Source organism: Salmo trutta, chromosome 24 (assembly GCF_901001165.1).
Source record: "Salmo trutta chromosome 24, fSalTru1.1, whole genome shotgun sequence".
NCBI classification, from domain to species: domain Eukaryota; kingdom Metazoa; phylum Chordata; class Actinopteri; order Salmoniformes; family Salmonidae; genus Salmo; species Salmo trutta.
In genome coordinates this window covers 19578543-19597816 of record NC_042980.1, presented here as the reverse complement: position 1 = coordinate 19597816, position 19274 = coordinate 19578543, and the positions used below count along the sequence as shown (strand labels likewise).

General features: G+C 42.3%; 1 protein-coding gene across 1 annotated transcript; it reads left to right on the top strand.

Moving 5' to 3' along the window:
* Nucleotides 1-9008, top strand: LOC115160872 (ras-related protein M-Ras). The gene is made up of 6 exons (XM_029711358.1): nucleotides 1-227; nucleotides 4964-5181; nucleotides 5448-5601; nucleotides 5914-6013; nucleotides 6621-6700; nucleotides 7196-9008. The coding sequence occupies exons 2-6, from the start codon at nucleotides 4986-4988 to the stop codon at nucleotides 7293-7295; spliced, it is 630 nt and encodes a 209-aa protein (XP_029567218.1). The 5' UTR covers nucleotides 1-227; nucleotides 4964-4985; the 3' UTR covers nucleotides 7296-9008.
* Nucleotides 9009-19274: the final 10266 nt, after the last annotated feature.

Genomic DNA, 19274 nt, shown 5'->3' with positions numbered 1-19274 from the left:
AACAAGTGTCCACCCCTATGAGGCCGTTCTATTTTTAGTATCAGCTGTTGCAATATAAAGATTTGCTACATAGCGGATTGCATCGCGGTTATGTGAGGCACATTCCGGTCACAAAGGTAAAATGATGGCAATGATTTGAGGTAACGGACAGAGAGAGGGATGAGGAATATTTGTGTTTGAAGTGGTTGCTGGAGCGTTCTTTCACGGCAACGGATATCATAATATTGGTAAGTTATTGCTGAAATTGTCGTCGTTCGTTTTAGGCTGCCACTTCATCGCAGCTACTTAAACATTCTTGGTAAATCTTATCAAGTCTTGTACTGTACTTTGGTAAATATTTATCTAATTTTACTTTGGTTTTTGCAATTTAACTGTGGATTTAATTTCTTACAACATTGTAACATTGTGTGGCCTCTGATTCAAGAAATGGACGCCAATATTCCATTTGCGGAAATTGCTTGATGCAGCAAACTTCTCTAAAAGATTTGACATTCAAGAAGCAACAAAAATCCTTTATCCAAGGGCGGTAACTCTACAGCGGCTCCTATACATCACTGATTTAGTTAAACATGAGAATAATCTTGTCAAATTTTGTCAGGGAGGAAGTAAACCGTAGCCTAGTAGTGTTTAATCTACTTTCCATTAGAATTATCATAATTTGCAGGGGATGAAATGAAACATCACAAGAACAAACTCTATTGATACATTTAGCTACTTTGTTACAATGTTTATACTTCACACTAGCCTTTTCAACTAGTCATGTATGAATAGATCCATTATAATCATTACAGAATTTCTATCGAAGGATTCTTCAGGCACCACATCATAGGATGAGGTCACCCACCATTATGCAGCCTTCAATATATTAGTCTCTTTTAGAATCCAATTGAGTGGAAGGATTTATACTCTCGTCTCTAACATGTAGGCTCAACATTTCCAAGCAGTCCCATTACAAGTCAGAATGTTGAATAAACCTAATTTGGACTTACTTTACCTGTGTTCTGATTTAATTTTTTTCCCCTCATGTCAGAGGTGATCTGAAATAAAATATCCACAGGGAAGTGTTATTAGACTGACCTCAATTTGCTGGTCAGTGTATTTGTCACCTTGACAGCTGGTGTATTTGAACCAGTGACCTTTTGGTTACTGGCCTAATGCTCTAACTGTTATCTTCTACTATTGTTTACATATTGTGCATCACGTGCAATGCAAACCGGAAATACAAGCTGACAGAGCCCTATACAGACTGGTGCCCCAAGAAGTCAGGTTAATATTACTTTCCTGTGGACATTTTAGCTCCCGTTCTTACCGTCAAAAGGACCAACCGCACGGACAACCGGTAAAGTTTTAAAATATCATTGTTAAATAAAATCTGACATGTAGAGACTTGCACCTTTTTTTAGGGCGACTTCTTTCAGACTGAATAGCCATGGCGTAACCATGGTAACAGTCTGATGTATAAGGCAAGCTTCAATATAGCTACACATATTCATCTGACTACTAATAGCCTAGTGAAATCACCAGATAATTCTGCAACAAGAGTGTCATGATGGTGAAGCTTCTTCACTTGTTATTCAATCGAAGAAGTTGAAATGCCACTGAAGGTACTGCATTTTTAATTTAAATTTGTTCAAAGCAGCTTGAACTCTTTTGTTTTAGAGAAGCAGGTTTATTGAACCGCGTCAACCAAAGAACTCTCACAAGGTGTTACTGTACGAAATGCAACAAAGTCCACTGACAGCAGCCTGGTGAGGTAGGCCAACGTTGATTCACTGAAGAGGCATCTTATCTCAAGTCACAACCTACTCTTTACCAAGTTATGTACAGTCAGTCTTTTAGTAGCATCATATGTAATGCATGAGTTCTGATCAGATTAAATGATGAGTTGACAAACGTGGTCTAGAGTACCGAGCACAAAGCTGTCCAGTTCAGAGTACAGAGATGTCCATTATGTGATTGTGTATACTTGCAGTTGATATGAAAGAAGCAGAGAAGTTGCCCAGAGGTGGTAGGATTAGAATGCGATGCTCCATACTGCAATTGAGTCATCACAGATGAAGCCCCATAATCTACTGACCTCATTTGTATGCAGACTCTTGTGACCTCATGTACAGTCAACAGGACTTTAGTTGGCACCCTGGCCATTTAGTAGTGGGGGTGATGACACGCCCTTTACTGGACATCTAGGTAAGTTTTCCTGTCTGTAGGGCATCAGTCAGCACTCCCTTAGTCATTGTTCAGCCGTCAGCACCTAGATAAGAATCCTAGATGAGTGAGACTGATCTGAGCTGGACTTGAGTGGTAAGAAATGGTATGAATTAGGTGATCAGCGGTACTTAAAATACATTTTTATGTGACATGCGCAGAGTACAACAGTTGTAGACCTTACTGTGAAATGCCTACTTTCAAGCCCTTAACCAACAATGCAGTTCAAGAAATAGAGTTAAGAAAATATTGACTAAATAAACAAAAGTAAAAAAAATATACAGTACCAGTCAAAAGTTTGGACACACCTATTCAAGTTTTATTTTTTTACTATTTTCTACATTGTAGAATAATAGTGAAGACATCAAAACTATGGAATCATGTAGGAAACAAAAAAGTGTTAAACAAATGTAGCCACCCTTTACAATGATGACAGCTTTGCACAAGCTTGGCATTCTCTCAACCAGCTTCACCTGGAATGCTTTTTCAAGTCTTGAAGGAGTTCCCAAATGCTGAGCACTTCTTGGCTGCTTTTCCTTCACTCTGCGGTCCAACTCATCCCAAACCATCTCAATTGGGTTGAGGTCGGGTGATCGTGGAGGCCAGGTCATCTGATGCAACACTCTATCACTCTCCTTGGTCAAATAGCCCTTACACACCCTGGCGGTGTGTTGGGTCAATGTCCTTTTGAAAAACAAATGATAGTCCCATTAAGCGCAAACCAGATGGGATGGTGTACCGCTGCAGAATGCTGTGGTAGCCATGCTGGTTAAGGGTGCCTTGACTTCTAAATAAAGCACCCCCCGAACCATCACACCACCACCTCCATGCTTCACAGTAGTAACCACACATGCGGAGATCATCCGTTCACCTATTCTGCGTCTCACAAAGACACCGCGGTTGGAACCAAAAATCTAAAATTTGGACGACCGAAGGACAGATTTCCGCCAGGTCTAATGTCTCGCTCGTGTTTCTTGGCCCAAGCAAGTCTCTTCTTATTATTGGTGTCCTTTTAGTAGTGGTTTATTTGCAGCAATTTGACCACGAAGGCCTGATTCACACAGTCTCCTCTGAACTGTTGATGTGTCTTACTTCAACTCTGTGAATCATTTATTTGGGCTGCAATTTCTGAGGCTGGTAACTCTAATGAACTTTTACCAAATAAGGCTATCTTCTGTGTACTAACCCTACCTTGTCACAACACAACTGATTGGCTCGCATGCATTTTGAGATAATAAACCGTGAGGAGGAGCAGTGTAAAAACAAAGGGGGAAGGGGTGTCAATGCAGTAGTGTGGGTGGCCGTTTTGATTAATTGTTCAGCGGTCTTATGGCTTGGGTGTAGAAGCTGTTAAGGAGCCTTTTGGACCTAGACTTGGCTCTCCGCTTGCCGTGCAGAAGCAGTGAGAATGGTCTATGACTTGGGTGACTGGGCCTATGACGTGACAATTTTTTTGGGCCTTCATCTGACTGATGAAGTGGTACAGTATGTTTTGGGATGTGCAGGTTGTTCCCTCTAGCTAGCTGTCCCCTTGTGAGGGAGGCAGGGAGCTCCTACAGTGTATCCTTCTCCAGGGGTCTGACTGGGCCTCTTGAGGAAGGAAATGTCTTTCCTTCCCTCTATTGTGTCGAGCAGGAAGGTGGCAGGGCTGCCGTCACCAGCTGACAGCTGTTTCCTGCGGCCCACTGCCATGTTCTCTACCCACTGCCTGGGCTGAGCCAAGGCTGTGTTCTCTGAATGCATGCACAGTCTGTCCTCTACCCTTATCCTGTCCTCCTATGCAGCTTGAGGGCAGGCATGTTCAAAGACATTCAAGCATATTCCCTCACGCTATCCTGCTGTTGGAGAAAGTTCTAACACTTTTAATGGTTGGGGATGACCACCACAGTCTGCTGTTTTCTCAAGCTAGTTGTCCTCAGTTGGCTTTTCCTTGTTTATCAACCACTCTCTTAGTGGCTTGACATGTCTTGTGAAAGCTGTTGCCTTTTACCAGTACAGCATTGGGTTCACGAAAGAATTTGCTGTAATGTGTCCATGTTTTTCAAGGACCAGGTTCTTACTAAATCGCAGTAGAAAAACAGCCATTTTAAATAAAGTGTGAGATGGAAAACGTCAGGAAACAGAGTATTAAACCAATCTATTCAGTGAATCTGGAGTAGTTTTTGTGGAAGCTGGTGAAATTGCACCACCACAGTTGCTTTAGATGCTACTCTTTCAGAGAAGTCAGACTTTTTTATTTTTCCCCCCGAAAGCCATAATTACAAAGCACAGTAATCAATATGTCTAGACCGTATTTCCCCTGCTCATAATGGTGCTGGGAGAGTGGTTGGTTCTGGCAGTCTCATAAGGAGAAAACAGAATAGCCTACATAATGGGAGGGAGAGCCTCGCCGTTACACCACTGACTGGCTGGATATGCAAGGCACTTCCTCATACAGACAGCCAATCAGTGACCAGGGGGTTTTCTCCAGCTCAGTCATATACAGTAAACTAATTTATATCTAAAAGGCTCTGCTGCTCAAGGTGTTTGGTTTATTACACACGTTGTATACATCTATTTCCTATTCTTTACTACAGCACTTTCGGCAAGCGCTTCTAGCTGAGATTGACTGGGGTGTCGATAGCTAGCTGATGTTCTCTCTCTGAGGGGCTGGTGTGTGTGATGCATTGTTCTGTGTACTCTGGTCTCCCTGGCTATGAATTAGCAGCAGCAGTCTCATACTCCTCATATCTCCCTCCCTCCCCCTGCTGTGTTCCAGGTATAGCCAGCCGCCTGTCGCCATGGCAACCAGCAGCGCGGTGCCTAGCGACAACCTCCTCACGTACAAGCTGGTGGTGGTGGGGGATGGTGGAGTGGGGAAGAGCGCTCTCACCATCCAGTTCTTCCAGAAGATCTTTGTGTCTGACTATGACCCCACCATCGAGGACTCTTACCTGAAACACACGGAGATAGATGGACAGTGGGCCATCCTGGACGGTAGGGAGACCTTTTCTCACTGTCTCTGGGTTAGGAAGGGCTGGTGTCCTTTATCAATTATGTTTAGAGTTTTAATGAAACATACTGTTGTGGCACAGTATTCCCATATAGTTTCACAGATTTAGACCCATACAATATGTGCATTTTTTTGCAATTGATAGCTTGTAGCTTTTCCAATCATTCATATGAAAACAAGCAAGAAGATGATTCCCAGTAGTATCTGTAAAACCTTTAACACTGGTACCTGTATGTGTGTAATTGCACAGTGCTGGATACGGCAGGCCAAGAGGAGTTCAGTGCTATGAGGGAGCAGTACATGAGGACTGGGGATGGCTTCCTCATCGTGTTCTCTGTGACAGACAAGGCCAGCTTTGAACATGTGGACCGCTTCCACCAGCTCATCCTTAGGGTCAAAGACAGGTGAGGCCCAGCTCTTGATAATGATGCGTGCCTTATGGGCCAGACACCTACACGAGACTGCTGCTACTGTAACGAATGCCTCCGACTGGGTTGTCTGCCGCAATCTTTTGTGTGTTCCCTCTAACACTCACTGTTCAAGGGTTCATCTACACATGCTTTTCTTTTTTGTATCTCTTGTTCACGACAAAGGAAAACAAGTCCTTCCCCATTCAATGTTTCCATTCCAGTCAGGTTGTGTAGTGGTGTAACTGTACACATGTAATGTTGAATGAGATGCATCTGTTCTTCAGTCCTTCTTCTGCTCTCCTTCAGGGAGGCCTTTCCTATGGTGCTGGTGGCCAATAAGGTGGACTTGGTTCACCTCCGCAAAATCACCAGCGACCAGGGGCAGGAAATGGCTGCCAAACACAATGTGAGTACAGTGTTAGCTCAGACAAGGAGTGGGGCAGCTTGATCTCTGAATCCTTTGTTTTTAATATCTTGTTTGATGCTGTACAGTGTCCAAATTGATTAATGTACTTTTGATAAAGTTTGAATGGATAATTTTGGCCAGTCTTTCATGGTCAGGACTGCTGTTGTCAGTGACTGGGGCTGTTCTATGGGCTGTGTGTTCTGGGCTGCTGTCCCTGGGAGAGAGGTTTTTGGGTGCAGGGCAGGCAGGGACGCTGACTCGGCGTTAGCTACAGGGTGCGATATAGGCCTCTGGGAAAGACTGTGCACAGAGGCTCTGTGGTGGGGAGGAAATCACATATAGCCAAGTTGGCATTTACTGTTTTAGAACACGCTATTTCAGAGGACACCACCGAGTGTATGAAATTGTGTTTGCAGATCTAAGCTTACATTTTGTTTTTACTTGCAAAATTCGCATCTCTTGTTATGAGCCGGAAAAGCATCATTAGTATTTGTGTATACCTTGTAGCACTAGCAAAGTCGGACACTATTCTATTTTTTTTGCTTGTGTACTATGTCATTTTCCTGACAATGTTTGCTCAATGTGTTTTTTTTGTTTTTTTTCACAGATCACATACATTGAGACAAGTGCCAAGGATCCCCCTATGAATGTGGACAAGGCGTTCCATGAACTAGTCAGGGTTATAAGGTCGGCCAAACTACTAGACTTGAAGGCTATGTTTTAAGAATTGTATAGGCTTGATCATAATATTGGATTCAATTCATGCTTGACTAATAGAGAACCACCATTTTGGTTTCCCTTTGCAAACATACTGTATATGGCATGAATGCCAGAAAGTCTTAAAGGGTTGGGGGAAAACTGTAGCTATGTCCTGAATGAACAGACGTGTAATTTCAGAGGAATCCAGTATGTGTTGATGTTCGGTGTGGTCATATCCTGCTGGTGGGCCCACTCATCTGTTTGTCAGGCATTTAGAGTTTCACATAAAGACTTTGAGGCCCTCTAGCCAAGTTACCCAAGCAGCAAGACGATCTGATTTTAACCCTCACGCTCCCTTCTCTTGTCTACTCCCTCCTTTACATACCCTCCTTTCCTATTAAATTTCTTTTTTTCTCTACACCCTCTTTCTCCCCCATCCCTTCTTTATTTTGCTCTGTCTTTCTCTCTCTTCCTCATGTGCAGGCAGCAGATCCCAGAGAGGAGCCTGAAGAAGAAGAAGAAGATGAAGTGGCGAGGAGAACGATCTACGGGTTCTCACAAAGTCCACTGTGTCATTTTGTGATGGTGTCGCCCCTCGCCGCTGCTAGCAATGATGTAAGAGAGAACTGCAGACTGGCAGCAACCAACAACTGGAGGGGGAATTGGGGGAGATAAGGAACTGACTGTTGACTGTTATGGTGTCAAAGAAAACCCTTCACTCCAAGGCATGCCCAAGTGGGGTCTTATAGGGGCATCACTGCCTGCCCGCTTCCCCTGATTGGTCAGAAAAAAGCACTCCAGGAAGAGCTCCTTATGAACTGACTGATTTACAGACAGCGCAGTGATGATGCTCTCCATGGAGGTGGTCTTCAAGGTATTCTCCTGGGTGGGGAGATGTTAGATGTTGTTAGGGACCTATGATCTGAGTGTTTGTAAGTTCTCCATGGTGTTGAATGTTAAATTCTGAAACGATAAAGAAGTATATTCTATCTGCACTAGCCACAGGCAAAGGAGGATTTGGCTTTGGGGTCCTGAAGAGAAGTGGGAGGATGTGGCTGTTAGTACTTTTTATTTACATTTTTCTGGTGGGGAATCTGGCTTGTAGGTTGAGGGGATCAGTTACTCCAAGCAACAAGATGTTAGATTTCTCTTGTCTAATAGGGAGTATTTAATACCTATGAAATGGCTTGTACTGTTAAAGCACTAAACAAAAAAAACTTTGGGGCTTGTTCATCTGGGGTGTATTCATTACGCCAATTCTGTTGCAAACTCCAAATGGAAAACTTTTGCACGAACACTAGACTTTCTATTGGACAAATTCAGGTAGGTCCCTCCCTGTTTTGTTCCGTTTGTTCAGTTTGCTTCTGTTTTGGTTCTTAAATGATTTCCATTGAAAAATTTAATGAATACACCACTGGTTAGAAATTTGCCCTTGAATGAAGGAAGTACCTTTGCACTTTGAATAGATTTTGACTTTCATATCTGCATGTGTTGAAAAATTGCAAATGATGAAAGGGAAGACATAGAAATTGACTGAATGTGGAAAAACTGAGCTTATCATAATTATGTCAATACCATGTAGCCCAATTGCTTGTCTCATGTCGGTTGGACAGAACAGTTTATACCAGTGGAGGCTGCTGAGGGGAGGACGGCTCATTATAATGGCTGGAACGGTGCAAATGGAATGGCATCAAACGCATGGAAACCATGTATTTAATACTATGCCGTTCCAGCCATTACCACATGCCTGTTCTCCCCAATTAAGGTGCCACCAACCTCCTGTGTTCTATGCTCTCAGCCCTGGGTTGTGTTCAGTAGGGCACACTGTAGAAAAACAGTTTGCAATGGAAAACAAAAATTGACATTTCTTATTGGAGTCCAAGTAATCAATCCACGTTTCAGTCCATTTTCATCTGTTTCGTGCCTACTGAACATAATCCTGGAGTGACCCTGCTGTACTTCACCCTGAGGTACAGTAAAAGTTCTACCTCCCAGGGTATGAAGCAACAGACATGGTCTTTGGCAGTATTTTACAAACAAAAAAAGATATGTCTGAAGAAATCAATGATATCGTATCAAGTATGTTTGATACTTTTTTTATTATTGATCTGAGTTTCTTGTAAGTGTTTTTTAAAATAATTTATTACTGTACCTGTTACCTCAACATGATGTATTATAACTGGCTGTGTCTGACTGAGCTAGAGGAAGATGAGGCACAAAACAATGGCCACCGCCTTTCTATCTAGCTTCCTTCAGGGTTTCAATAAAGAAATACAGTATTGTGAATTAAATACTATCTCTGACTGTGTGTCTGTATGTGTTCTTGGCTTACTTAACCTCGGAACCTGGAAACAAACAAATCTGTTACAAGAGACTGGTTGCACCCAAATTTGCCCTGGCCAAACGTAGTGTACTGTATAGGGAATTGGGTGCCGTTTGGGACTTTATGCACGCTGTCTTTACATGTATGTTCTGTGTAGTGATGACCACAACTAATATCATCCGTCAGAAACCGTTGATTGTTAGGCGCTAAGTGTCCTGCTGTTTGTTGAAGTAGACTTTTATAATGATCTGTAAAATATGTATTATGATGTGCATAAGGCAGGTTGCCTAGTGGTTAGAGTGTTGGGCCAGTAACCGAAAGGTTGCTGGATCGAATCCCGAGCTGACAAGGTAAGAAATCTGTTATTCTGCCCATGAAGGGAGGACGGCGCATAATAAGTGCTGGAACAGAGTAAATGAAATGGCAACAAACACATGGAAACCATCTGTTTGATACCATTCCACTAATTCAGATCCAAAACTATTGTTACCCTTGACAAAGATTAGCAAAAAATACCATAAAATAAATAATGCAAATGCTGAGCTCAGAGAAAGAGATTTTGTTTAACAATTAATACTAAATAATTCTGACAGGTACCTGTTTTCAATACTCCGGAAGACTCTAAAAACAGGTACCCTTGTTTTCAATACTCCGCAAGACTCCCCTTGTGAGGATAATGGCACTGTGCCTTTTTCTGAAATGTTTTCTGAGATTGGAGAACACATTGGGGTGATCTTAGACTATTCCTCCATACAGAATCTTAAGCTCCTTGATATCCTTTGCACTTATGGACTACCCTCTTCAATTCATACCACAGTTTTAAAATGGGGTTCAAGTCATTGGCACTTGGATTGGAACCTTTGCTATGGTCAGATGACATGTAAATAGAGCTCTTTGGCCATGCAAACAAGTGGTGGGTTTGGTGTCAAAAGAAAGATGTATATGACGAAAAGAACACCAAACCTACTATAAAATATGGTGGTGGATATTTCATGTTATGGGGCTATAGGTCAACCAAAAACCTGCTTGCCTCTGCCAGGAGGCTGAAACTTGGCAAAAAAATAGATCTTCCAGCAAGACAATAACCCCAAGCACACATCAAAATCCAAAAACAAATGGTTAATTGACCAATGCCTTGAACCCCCTACGGGCCCTGGTCAAACGTAGTGCACTATGTAGGGAATACGGTGCCATTTGAGATGCAGACAGGGTCTAAATTACATTCAGCATGTCACACTTCACGCCTCTCTATGTGTCATCTTTCCTTTTCACAGACAATGAATAAATCATGTGCTGATGAAAGCAGCTACTGCTGGGTGAGGAGTTCCTCTGATATTGAGGACTTTGAAGATTATATTTCAGAGGGGCTCTGAGGAAAGATGTCAAACACCAGACATAAAAAACATACAAAACTTCTCCAAGTCAACTGATGTTTTTTGGATTATGATAAGGAAAGAAGCAGTAAAGCCATTTTGGGCATTTCTGTAAAAACATGTATGAAGAAATCAAATGTAGGGCTAAAATGTAATTGCTCATGTTGTCCCAGCCAGGGACCATGACCTGACCTTGAACTATGACTATATTGTTGCAAACTTGCATGAATTTCAATGACTGATGTAAGCTACAGGACTTGGTGCAAGCTACAGGACTTGCTGCTGGCTGCAGTACACGGGTTTAAGTTGTGTATTTACCTCATTAGGCCAAGTGATGGCGCCATTGTGTTGTCTCAAGGGGTGTTGCCATCAACCTTGTGTAAAGCATTCACATCCCATGGTATCACCACAGGTTTAGAAAGGTAAGTGTCTTTGGTGTCATCATGCCTGTGTCCATCTCTGACCATGGTGTACTTGTATCCAAGTGTGTCTCTGGTGCAAAACGCAAGAAGTCAAACTTAATAGACAAGAGCGTCTGCTAAATGACTTAAATGTAAATGTAAATGTAAATGCTTTGTTGAATTAGCAAAGAAAGTTGTGACCAAGCAAGCGTAGCATATTAACTATGCTACACTCTCCAGATGCCAGCACTTCATCCGTTACACTGTAATCAGTTGTGCTCCAGAATAATTCACCTATTCATTTAATTATTAATTTGCTAAATTATTGCACAACACAAAATGTCAAGAGAGTGTGCCGCAAACCAACAACCAACAACTGTCAACACATGTCAACAGCTGTGCTGCTGTTTGTTATCATTATATTTTATTTCAATCTATGCAGAGCAGCCTGCTCTCAACTCATACAGAAGAGAGAGTACATTGTGGGCTCAAATTAATGAGTCATTGTGGTTAGGGGTACCGATGATGGTTCGTTTAAGCAATAAGGCACGAGGGGGTGTGGAAAATGGCCAATATACCACGGCTAAGGGCTGTTCGTTAACACGACGCAATGAGGAGTGCTTGGATATGGTCTGATATACCAGGGCTTTTAGCCAATCAGCATTCAGGGCATGAACCACCCAGTCTATTATTGAAAATAATTTCATGAGATTGGAGAACACATTGGGAGGGATCTTGACCCTTCCTCCATACAGAATCTTTCCAGATCCTTGATATCCTTCGTCTGTGCTTATGGACTACCTTCAATTCAAACCACAAGTTTTCAATGGGGTTGAAGTCCGAAGTCCGGCGACAAAATATCAATTTTGTGGTCAATTAACCACTTATTTTGGGATTTTGATGTGTGCTTGGGGTTATTGTCTTGCTGGAAGATCTACTTGCGGCCAATTTCAGCCTCCAGGCAGAGGCACCCAGGTTTTGGCAAAAATGATGCTGTTGACCTTAACCGTTGACCTATAGCATCATAACATGAAATACACACCACCATATTTTACAGTAGGTTTGGGGTTCATTTCGTCATATGCATCTTTCTTTCGACGCCACATGTTTGCATGGCCAAAGAGCTCTATTTACACGTCATCTGACAATAGCAAAGTTTACAATCCAAGTGCCAATGGCTTGAACCCAATCGAAAACCTGTGGTTTGAGAAGGTAGTCCATAAGTGCAGACAAAGGATATCAAGGATCTGGAAAGATTCTGTATGGAGGGATGGTCTAAGATCCCCCCAACGTGTTCTCCAATCTCATAAAACATTTTAGAAAAAGGCACAGCGCCATTATCCTCGCAAGGGGAGTGTTGCGGAGTATTGAAAACAAGGGTACCTGTTTTTAGATAATTTTTTTATTACGTCTTAAACAAAATCTCTCTGAGCAATTTTATCAGTTTCTATACACAAAATAATAATAATAAAAAAGCTCAGCATTTGTGTTACTTATTTTATTGACTTCTTTGATTATCTTTATCAAGGGTGCCAATAGTTTTGGATCTAACTGTATAAATGCCATTTTGCTTTTATCGTAATCAATTTACAGTCATGTGTGCATACATTTTACATATGGTTTGTCCAGGGAAATGAATCAACTATCCTGATGTTGCAAGTGCCATGCCCTAAGAACTGAGCTACAGAGGACCGAATAATTCAGTTGCTTACGTAAGTATACAACTAGAGTCTCATGATTTCTATAGACAAATCTATTAATTCAATTATGTTTTTCAGTTTATACATATTCATCATGATAAGTACATGTGCTATTCTGTCTGTCTGTGCTCATGTTTCTCCTCTTCATACTCAAGCGTTTTTCAAAGCGTACACAAATTGATTAACTTCAGGTTATTTTTGCGCACTCATCCAAAGACAGGCAAAACTGTCTGTGTCTGTCTGTCATTTTGTCAAAAATCATTGAAAGCATTTCTCAAGGTCATGTTAACACAACTTAAACATTTCTGTATGTTATCAAATGCAGCATCTCAATTCCTTCTACTCTAACTCTTTGAAGTTCATGAAAAGTACAAGAAACATTTTGTTGAAAACATGCCTTCAGACAATACAAAGTATTCTATCTCCATAGAAACAGTACCTATAGCCCCATCTATGGTATTTTACGCCAGCCCATGAGGGCCAATCTCTACCCTTAACCTTGTTCTGATCACCTCCAAAACAAAGGTCATGTGGTTTGGTAAGAAAAATTCCCCTCTCCCCACAGGTGTGATTACTACCTCTGAGGGTTTAGAGCTTGTGGTAGGCACCTCATACAACTACTTGGGAGTATGACTAGATGGTACACTGTCCTTCTCTCCACCCATATCAAAGCTGCAGGCTAAAGTTAAATCTAGACTTGGTTTCCACTATCGTAATCACTCCTCTTTCACCCCAGCTGCCAAACTAACCCTGATTCAGATGACCATCCTACCATCCTAGAATACGGAGATGTAATTTATAGATCGGCAGGTAAGGGTGCTCTCGAGCGGCTAGATGTTCTTTACCATTCAGCCATCAGATCTGCCACCAATGCTCCTTATAGAACACATCACTGCACTCTATACTCCTGTGTAAACTGGTCATCTCTGTATACCTGTCGCAAGACCCATTGGTTGATGCTTATTTATAAAACCCTATTAGGTCTCACTCCCCCCTATCTGAGATATCTACTGCAGCCCTCATCCTCCACAAACAACACCTGTTAAATTCACAATCTGTTAAAGGTCCCCAAAGTACACTCATCCCTGGGTCGCTCATCTTTTCAGTTTGCTGCATCTAGCGATTGGAACGATCTGCAACAAACACTCTAACTGGACAGTTGTTTTCTCAATCTCTTCATTCAAAGACTCAATCATGGACACTCTTACTGACAGTTGTGGCTGCTTTGCGTGATGTATTGTTGTATCTACCTTCTTGCCCTTTGCTGTTGTCTGTGCCCAATAATGTGTGTACCCTGTTTTGTGCTGCTACCATGTTGTGCTGCAACTATGTTGTGTTGCTACCATGTTGTTGTCATGTTGTGTTGCTAACATGCTGTGTTGTCATGTGTTGCTGCCATTTTATGTTGTTGTCTTAGGTCTCTCTTTATGTACAGTCGTGGCCAAAAGTTTTGAGAATGACACAAATATGATTTTACACAAAGTCTGCTGCCTCAGTTTGTATGATGGCAATTTGCATATACTCCAGAATGTTATGAAGAGTGGTCAGATGAATTGCAATTAATTGCAAAGTCCCTCTTTGCCACGCAAATGAACCGAATCCCCAAAAACATTTCTACTGCATGTCAGCCCTGCCACAAAAGGACCAGCTGACATCATGTCAGTGATTCTCTCGTTAACACAGGTGTCAGTGTTGACGAGGACAAGGCTGGAGATCACTCTGTCATGCTGATTGAGTTTGAATTTTTTTATTAATTTTTTTATTTCACCTTTATTTAACCAAGTAGGCTAGGTGAAAACAAGTTCTCATTTACAACTGTGACCTGGCCAAGATAAAGCAAAGCAGTGTGACACAGACAACAACACAGAGTTACACATGGAATAAACAATAAACAAGCTGTAACGACGGTCGTCAGGAATGGACCAAGGCGCAGCGGGTTGAGTGCTCATAATTAACTTTAATGAAAACACTTACACAAACAAAACAAAACGATGGACGACGAATACAGACTTGACGGCAAAAGACAGCAATTCAAGTGACAACCTCCCACAAATTACAAACACAAACACACCCTAATATATAGGACTCTCAATCAAAGGCAACTAGACAACACCTGCCTTCAATTGAGAGTCCACACCCCAATTAACAAAACATAGAAACAGACCAACTAGAAAGAACATAGACTAACAGAGCAGTGACCAAAAACCCCAGAATACATAAATTAACTACCCTCTACATAATACACACACCCCGAACCACATAAACCAAATACCTTCTGCCACGTCCTGACCAGCCTACACTAACAAAATAACCCTCATACTGGTCAGAACGTGACACAAGCCAATAACACAATGCACAATATATCAGAATGGAAGCTTCAAAAGGAGGATGGTGCTTGGAATCATTGTTCTTCCTCTGTCAACCATAGTTACCTGCAAGGAAACACGTGCCGTCATCATTGCTTTGCACAAAAAGGGCTTCACAGGCAAGGATATTGCTGCCAGTAAGATTGCACCTAAATCAACCATTTATTGGATCATCAAGAACTTCAAGGAGAGCGGTTCAATTGTTGTGAAGAAGGCTTCAGGGTGCCCACGAAAGTCCAGCAAGCGCCAGGACCGTCTCCTAAAGTTGATTCAGCTGCAGGATCGGGGCACCACCAGTACAGAGCTTGCTCAGGAATGGCAGCAGGCAGGTGTGAGTGCATCTGCATGCACAGTGAGGCAAATATTTTTGGAGGATGGCCTGGTGTCAAGAAGGGCAGCAAAGAATGCCACTTCTCTCCAGGAAAAACATCAGGGACAGACTGATATTCTGCAAAAGGTACAAGGATTGGACTGCTGAGGGCTGGGGTAAAGTCATTTTCTCTGATGAATCCCCTTTCCGATTGTTTGGGGCATCTGGAAAAAAAGCTTGTCCGGAGAAGACAAGATGAGCGCTACCATCAGTCCTATGTCATGCCAACAGTAAAGCATCCTGAGACCATTCATGTGTGGGGTTGCTTCTCAGCCAAGGGAGTGGGCTCACTCACAATTTTGCCTAAGAACACAGGCATGAATAAAGAATGGTACCAACACATCCTCCGAGAGCAACTTCTCCCAACCATCCAGGAACAGTTTGGTGACGAACAATGCCTTTTCCAGCATGATGGAGCACCTTGCCATAAGGCAAAAGTGATAGCTAAGTGGCTCGGGGAACAAAATATCAATATTTTGGGTCCATGGCCAGGAAACTCCCCAGACCTTAATCCCATTGAGTACTTGTGGTCAATCCTCAAGAGGCGGGTGGACAAACAAATACCCACAAATTCTGACAAACTCCAAGCATTGATTATTGTCACGACTTCCGCCGAAGTTGGTCCCTCTCCTTGTTCGGGCGGTGTTCGGCTGTCGACGTCACCGGCCTTCTAGCCATCGCTGATCCATTTTTCATTTTCCATTGGTTTTGTCTTGTCTTACTTCACACCTGGTTTCAATCCCATCAATTACATGTTGTGTATTTAACCCTCTGTTTCCCCTCATGTCTTTGTCGGTGATTGTTTGTTGTATGTTTTGTGCTAGTCATGTTCTGGTGTGCGATAGGTTTTGTACCCTTTTATATTATTTTTGTATATGTTGGTTTTCTGAGTTTTTTAGCATTTATTAAATTGCTCCGCTTATACCAACTTCATTCTCCTGCGCCTGACGTCCCTGTCACCAGCACGCACCCATTACAATTATGCAATAATGGGCTGCCATCAGTCAGGATGTGGCCCAGAAGTTTATTGACAGCATGCCAGGGCGGATTGCAGAGGTCTTGAAAAAGAAGGGTCAGCACTGCAAATATTGACTCTTTGCATCAACTTCATGTAATTGTCAATAAAAGCCTTTGACACTTATGAAATGCTTGTAATTATACTTCAGTATTCCATAGTAACATCTGACAAAAATATCTAAAGACACTGAAGCAGCAAACTTTGTGGAAATTAATATTTGTCATTCTCAAAACTTTTGGCCACAACTGTGTTGTCTCTCTTGTTTTGATGTGTTTTGTCCTATATTCTTATTTAATTTATTTTTCATCCCAGCCCTCATCCGTGCAGGGGGCCTTTTGCCTTTTGGTAGGCCATTATTGTAAATAAGAATTTGTCCTTAACTAACTTGCCTAGTTAAATAAAAGGTTAAATAATAATAACAAATAATTGGATACTCTGTGTGTTGATCTTTGGACCCCAGCCCTCTCTATTAACTTTCTTCAGCCATGTGGTGAATGACTGGAGTCTGAAAGATGAAAGGGGAGCAGGTCAGAGCAGGTAACTCAAACAGCCAGGACAGGAGAGGACAGGGAGAGAAAGAGAGAGGGAGGGAACAGAGAGGGAGGAAGTATAAGAGAGAAGAGGGAGAAGGATAGAAAGAGTGTGAATGAGGTGAGTGAATGGCTGATGAAAGGACAGGAGAGGCTCACAGTGACCTGGGTGTGTGAGGGGATTTTACTTTAGGTGCTCTTCAGGGCACACAGCTGGGGTGTCATTCCACCGACTCGGTGCATTTTGAGAAGTGTAACCCGGTCAAAAAAATATTTGATTTCACCTAATTTTAACATTGTCATGAAGAGCACATCTTTATAAAAAACACGTTTTTCCATCTCAAGAGGTTAAATTAAAAAAAATCTATAGTAAGTACTTATTACAGTGTAAGTGCCACAAAGTAACAGGGTTGACAATTTCATCTTACATCAGCCGTACATCCCCTCATGACAAAGGGAATGGAGGCTTGTTGTGTGCAACATGGAGTGGCAATTGAATGCAACCTTCACAACATTTTTTTTATTGCTAAAACATTTCTAGACTTTCTATGTGTAACAAGGTTAACGTGTTATGCTTGACCCGCTCAGTTTTCCACCACAAAACACCAGAAAATGGACAAAAATAATAGAACCAGCTGACTTGCTTTTACACTTTGATTTAACTATTGGATGTTAAAGAGTTCCCTCTATCCCTATCTCTCTCCTTAGCCCTCTGTGACTCTGTCTCCTCCTCTCTCTCTATCTCAAGTGCCATAGCATACCTTCCTCTGTACCCACCTTATCTTTCATTATCTTTCATCAATCGAAATGAGTGTTAGGGCTGTTTCTGTTTTGGTTAATTTTGTTTTATTTTTGGTTCTCCACCAGCTGTAAGGAGCTGTGTGGCTGTGATAGGAGCATCTCGCCACGGTGGTGATGCTAATTCGATGGGGGAGAACTGGGAAGTGATTTTTGGAAGAGAGGAAGGAATGATGAGTGTATTGGTGGAGGTTTCAGGGAGAGGAGGCTGGGGGATTACAATGGGGTGGGAGTAGTCAGAGACTTGATCTGGAGGACTCCCATCTGCCAGCGGTCCTACACTAACCCTGTTCCTGGATGATAAGGAAATACTTGCTTTCTGTGGAACAAATAAATTACATATCTTTCAAAAGTCTAGCTGTCAACGAGTGGAAAAACAGTTTGAAGTGCGTTGTTCTTGAGGAGAGAGAGGAAACCCTAAGGAATTAAAAAGATGTGAAGCTGCTTATCAGCTTCTTATCTAAGGGTTTACTGAGGAACTGTAAATAATAAAGGCTATACTTATTAATAATGTACTTTGAACTTTGACGAAAAGCTCGGCACACGCATACTCAGGCTGACTGGGTCTCGTTCAGGCAAATGAGAAATAATTGCACTCAGGCTATCCGGAAGGCCAAAGTTAGGTACTTTAAGGAGCAGTTCTCTCTCTGTGGGTCTAGCCCCAAGAAGTTATGGAAAATAGTTAAAGACCTGGAGAATAAACCCTCCTCCTCACAGCTGCCCATGTCTCTTAAAGTTGATGATGTGGTTGTTACTGAAAAGAAGCACATGGCTGAGCTTTCTAATCACCGCTTCATTGAGTCAGGATTCCTATTTGACTGAGCCATGCCTCCTGGCCAGTCCAACATTTCCTCATCTACCACCCCTTCTAATGCGACTAGCCCCGATACTACTCCCTCTTTTCCCCCTGCCCCGCTACAAAGTTTCTCCATGCGGGCAGTCACTGAGTCCGAGGTGCAAAAGGAGCTCCTTAAACTTGACCCCCAAAAAACATCTTCTTTAAGGCCCCTTTAATCGCCAAGCCTATCTCTGACCTTTTTAACCTGTCTCTCCTCTCTGGGGAGGTTCGCATTGCTTGGAAGGCAGCCACGGTTCATCCTTTATTAAAATGGAGATCAAGCTGATCCTAACTGTTATAGGCCTATTTCTATTTTGCTCTGTTTATCAAAAGTGTTGGGAAAACGAATAATCAACTGACTGGATTTCTTGATGTCTACAGTATTCTCTCTGGTATGCAATCTGGTTTCCGCTCAGGTTATGGATGTGTCACTGCAACCTTAAAGGTCCTCAATGATGTGACCATTTCCCTTGATTCTAAGCAATGTGGTGCTGCTATTTTTAGTGACTTCACCAAAGCTTTTGATACGGTATACCATTCCATTCTTGTGGGCCGGCTAAGGAGTAATGGTGTTTCTGAGGGGTCTTTGGCCTGGTCTGCTAACTACCTCTCTCAAAGAGTGCAGTGTATAAAGTCAGAACATCTGCTGTCTCAGCCGCTGCCTGTCACCAAGGGTGTACCCCAAGGCTCAATCCTTGGCCCCACACTCTTCTCAAATTACATCAACAACATAGCTCAGGCAGTAGGAAGCTCTCTGAACCATTTATATGCAGATGATACAGTCTTATACGTACTCAGCTGGCCCCTCCCCGGATTTCTTGTTAAACGCTCTACAACAAAGCTTT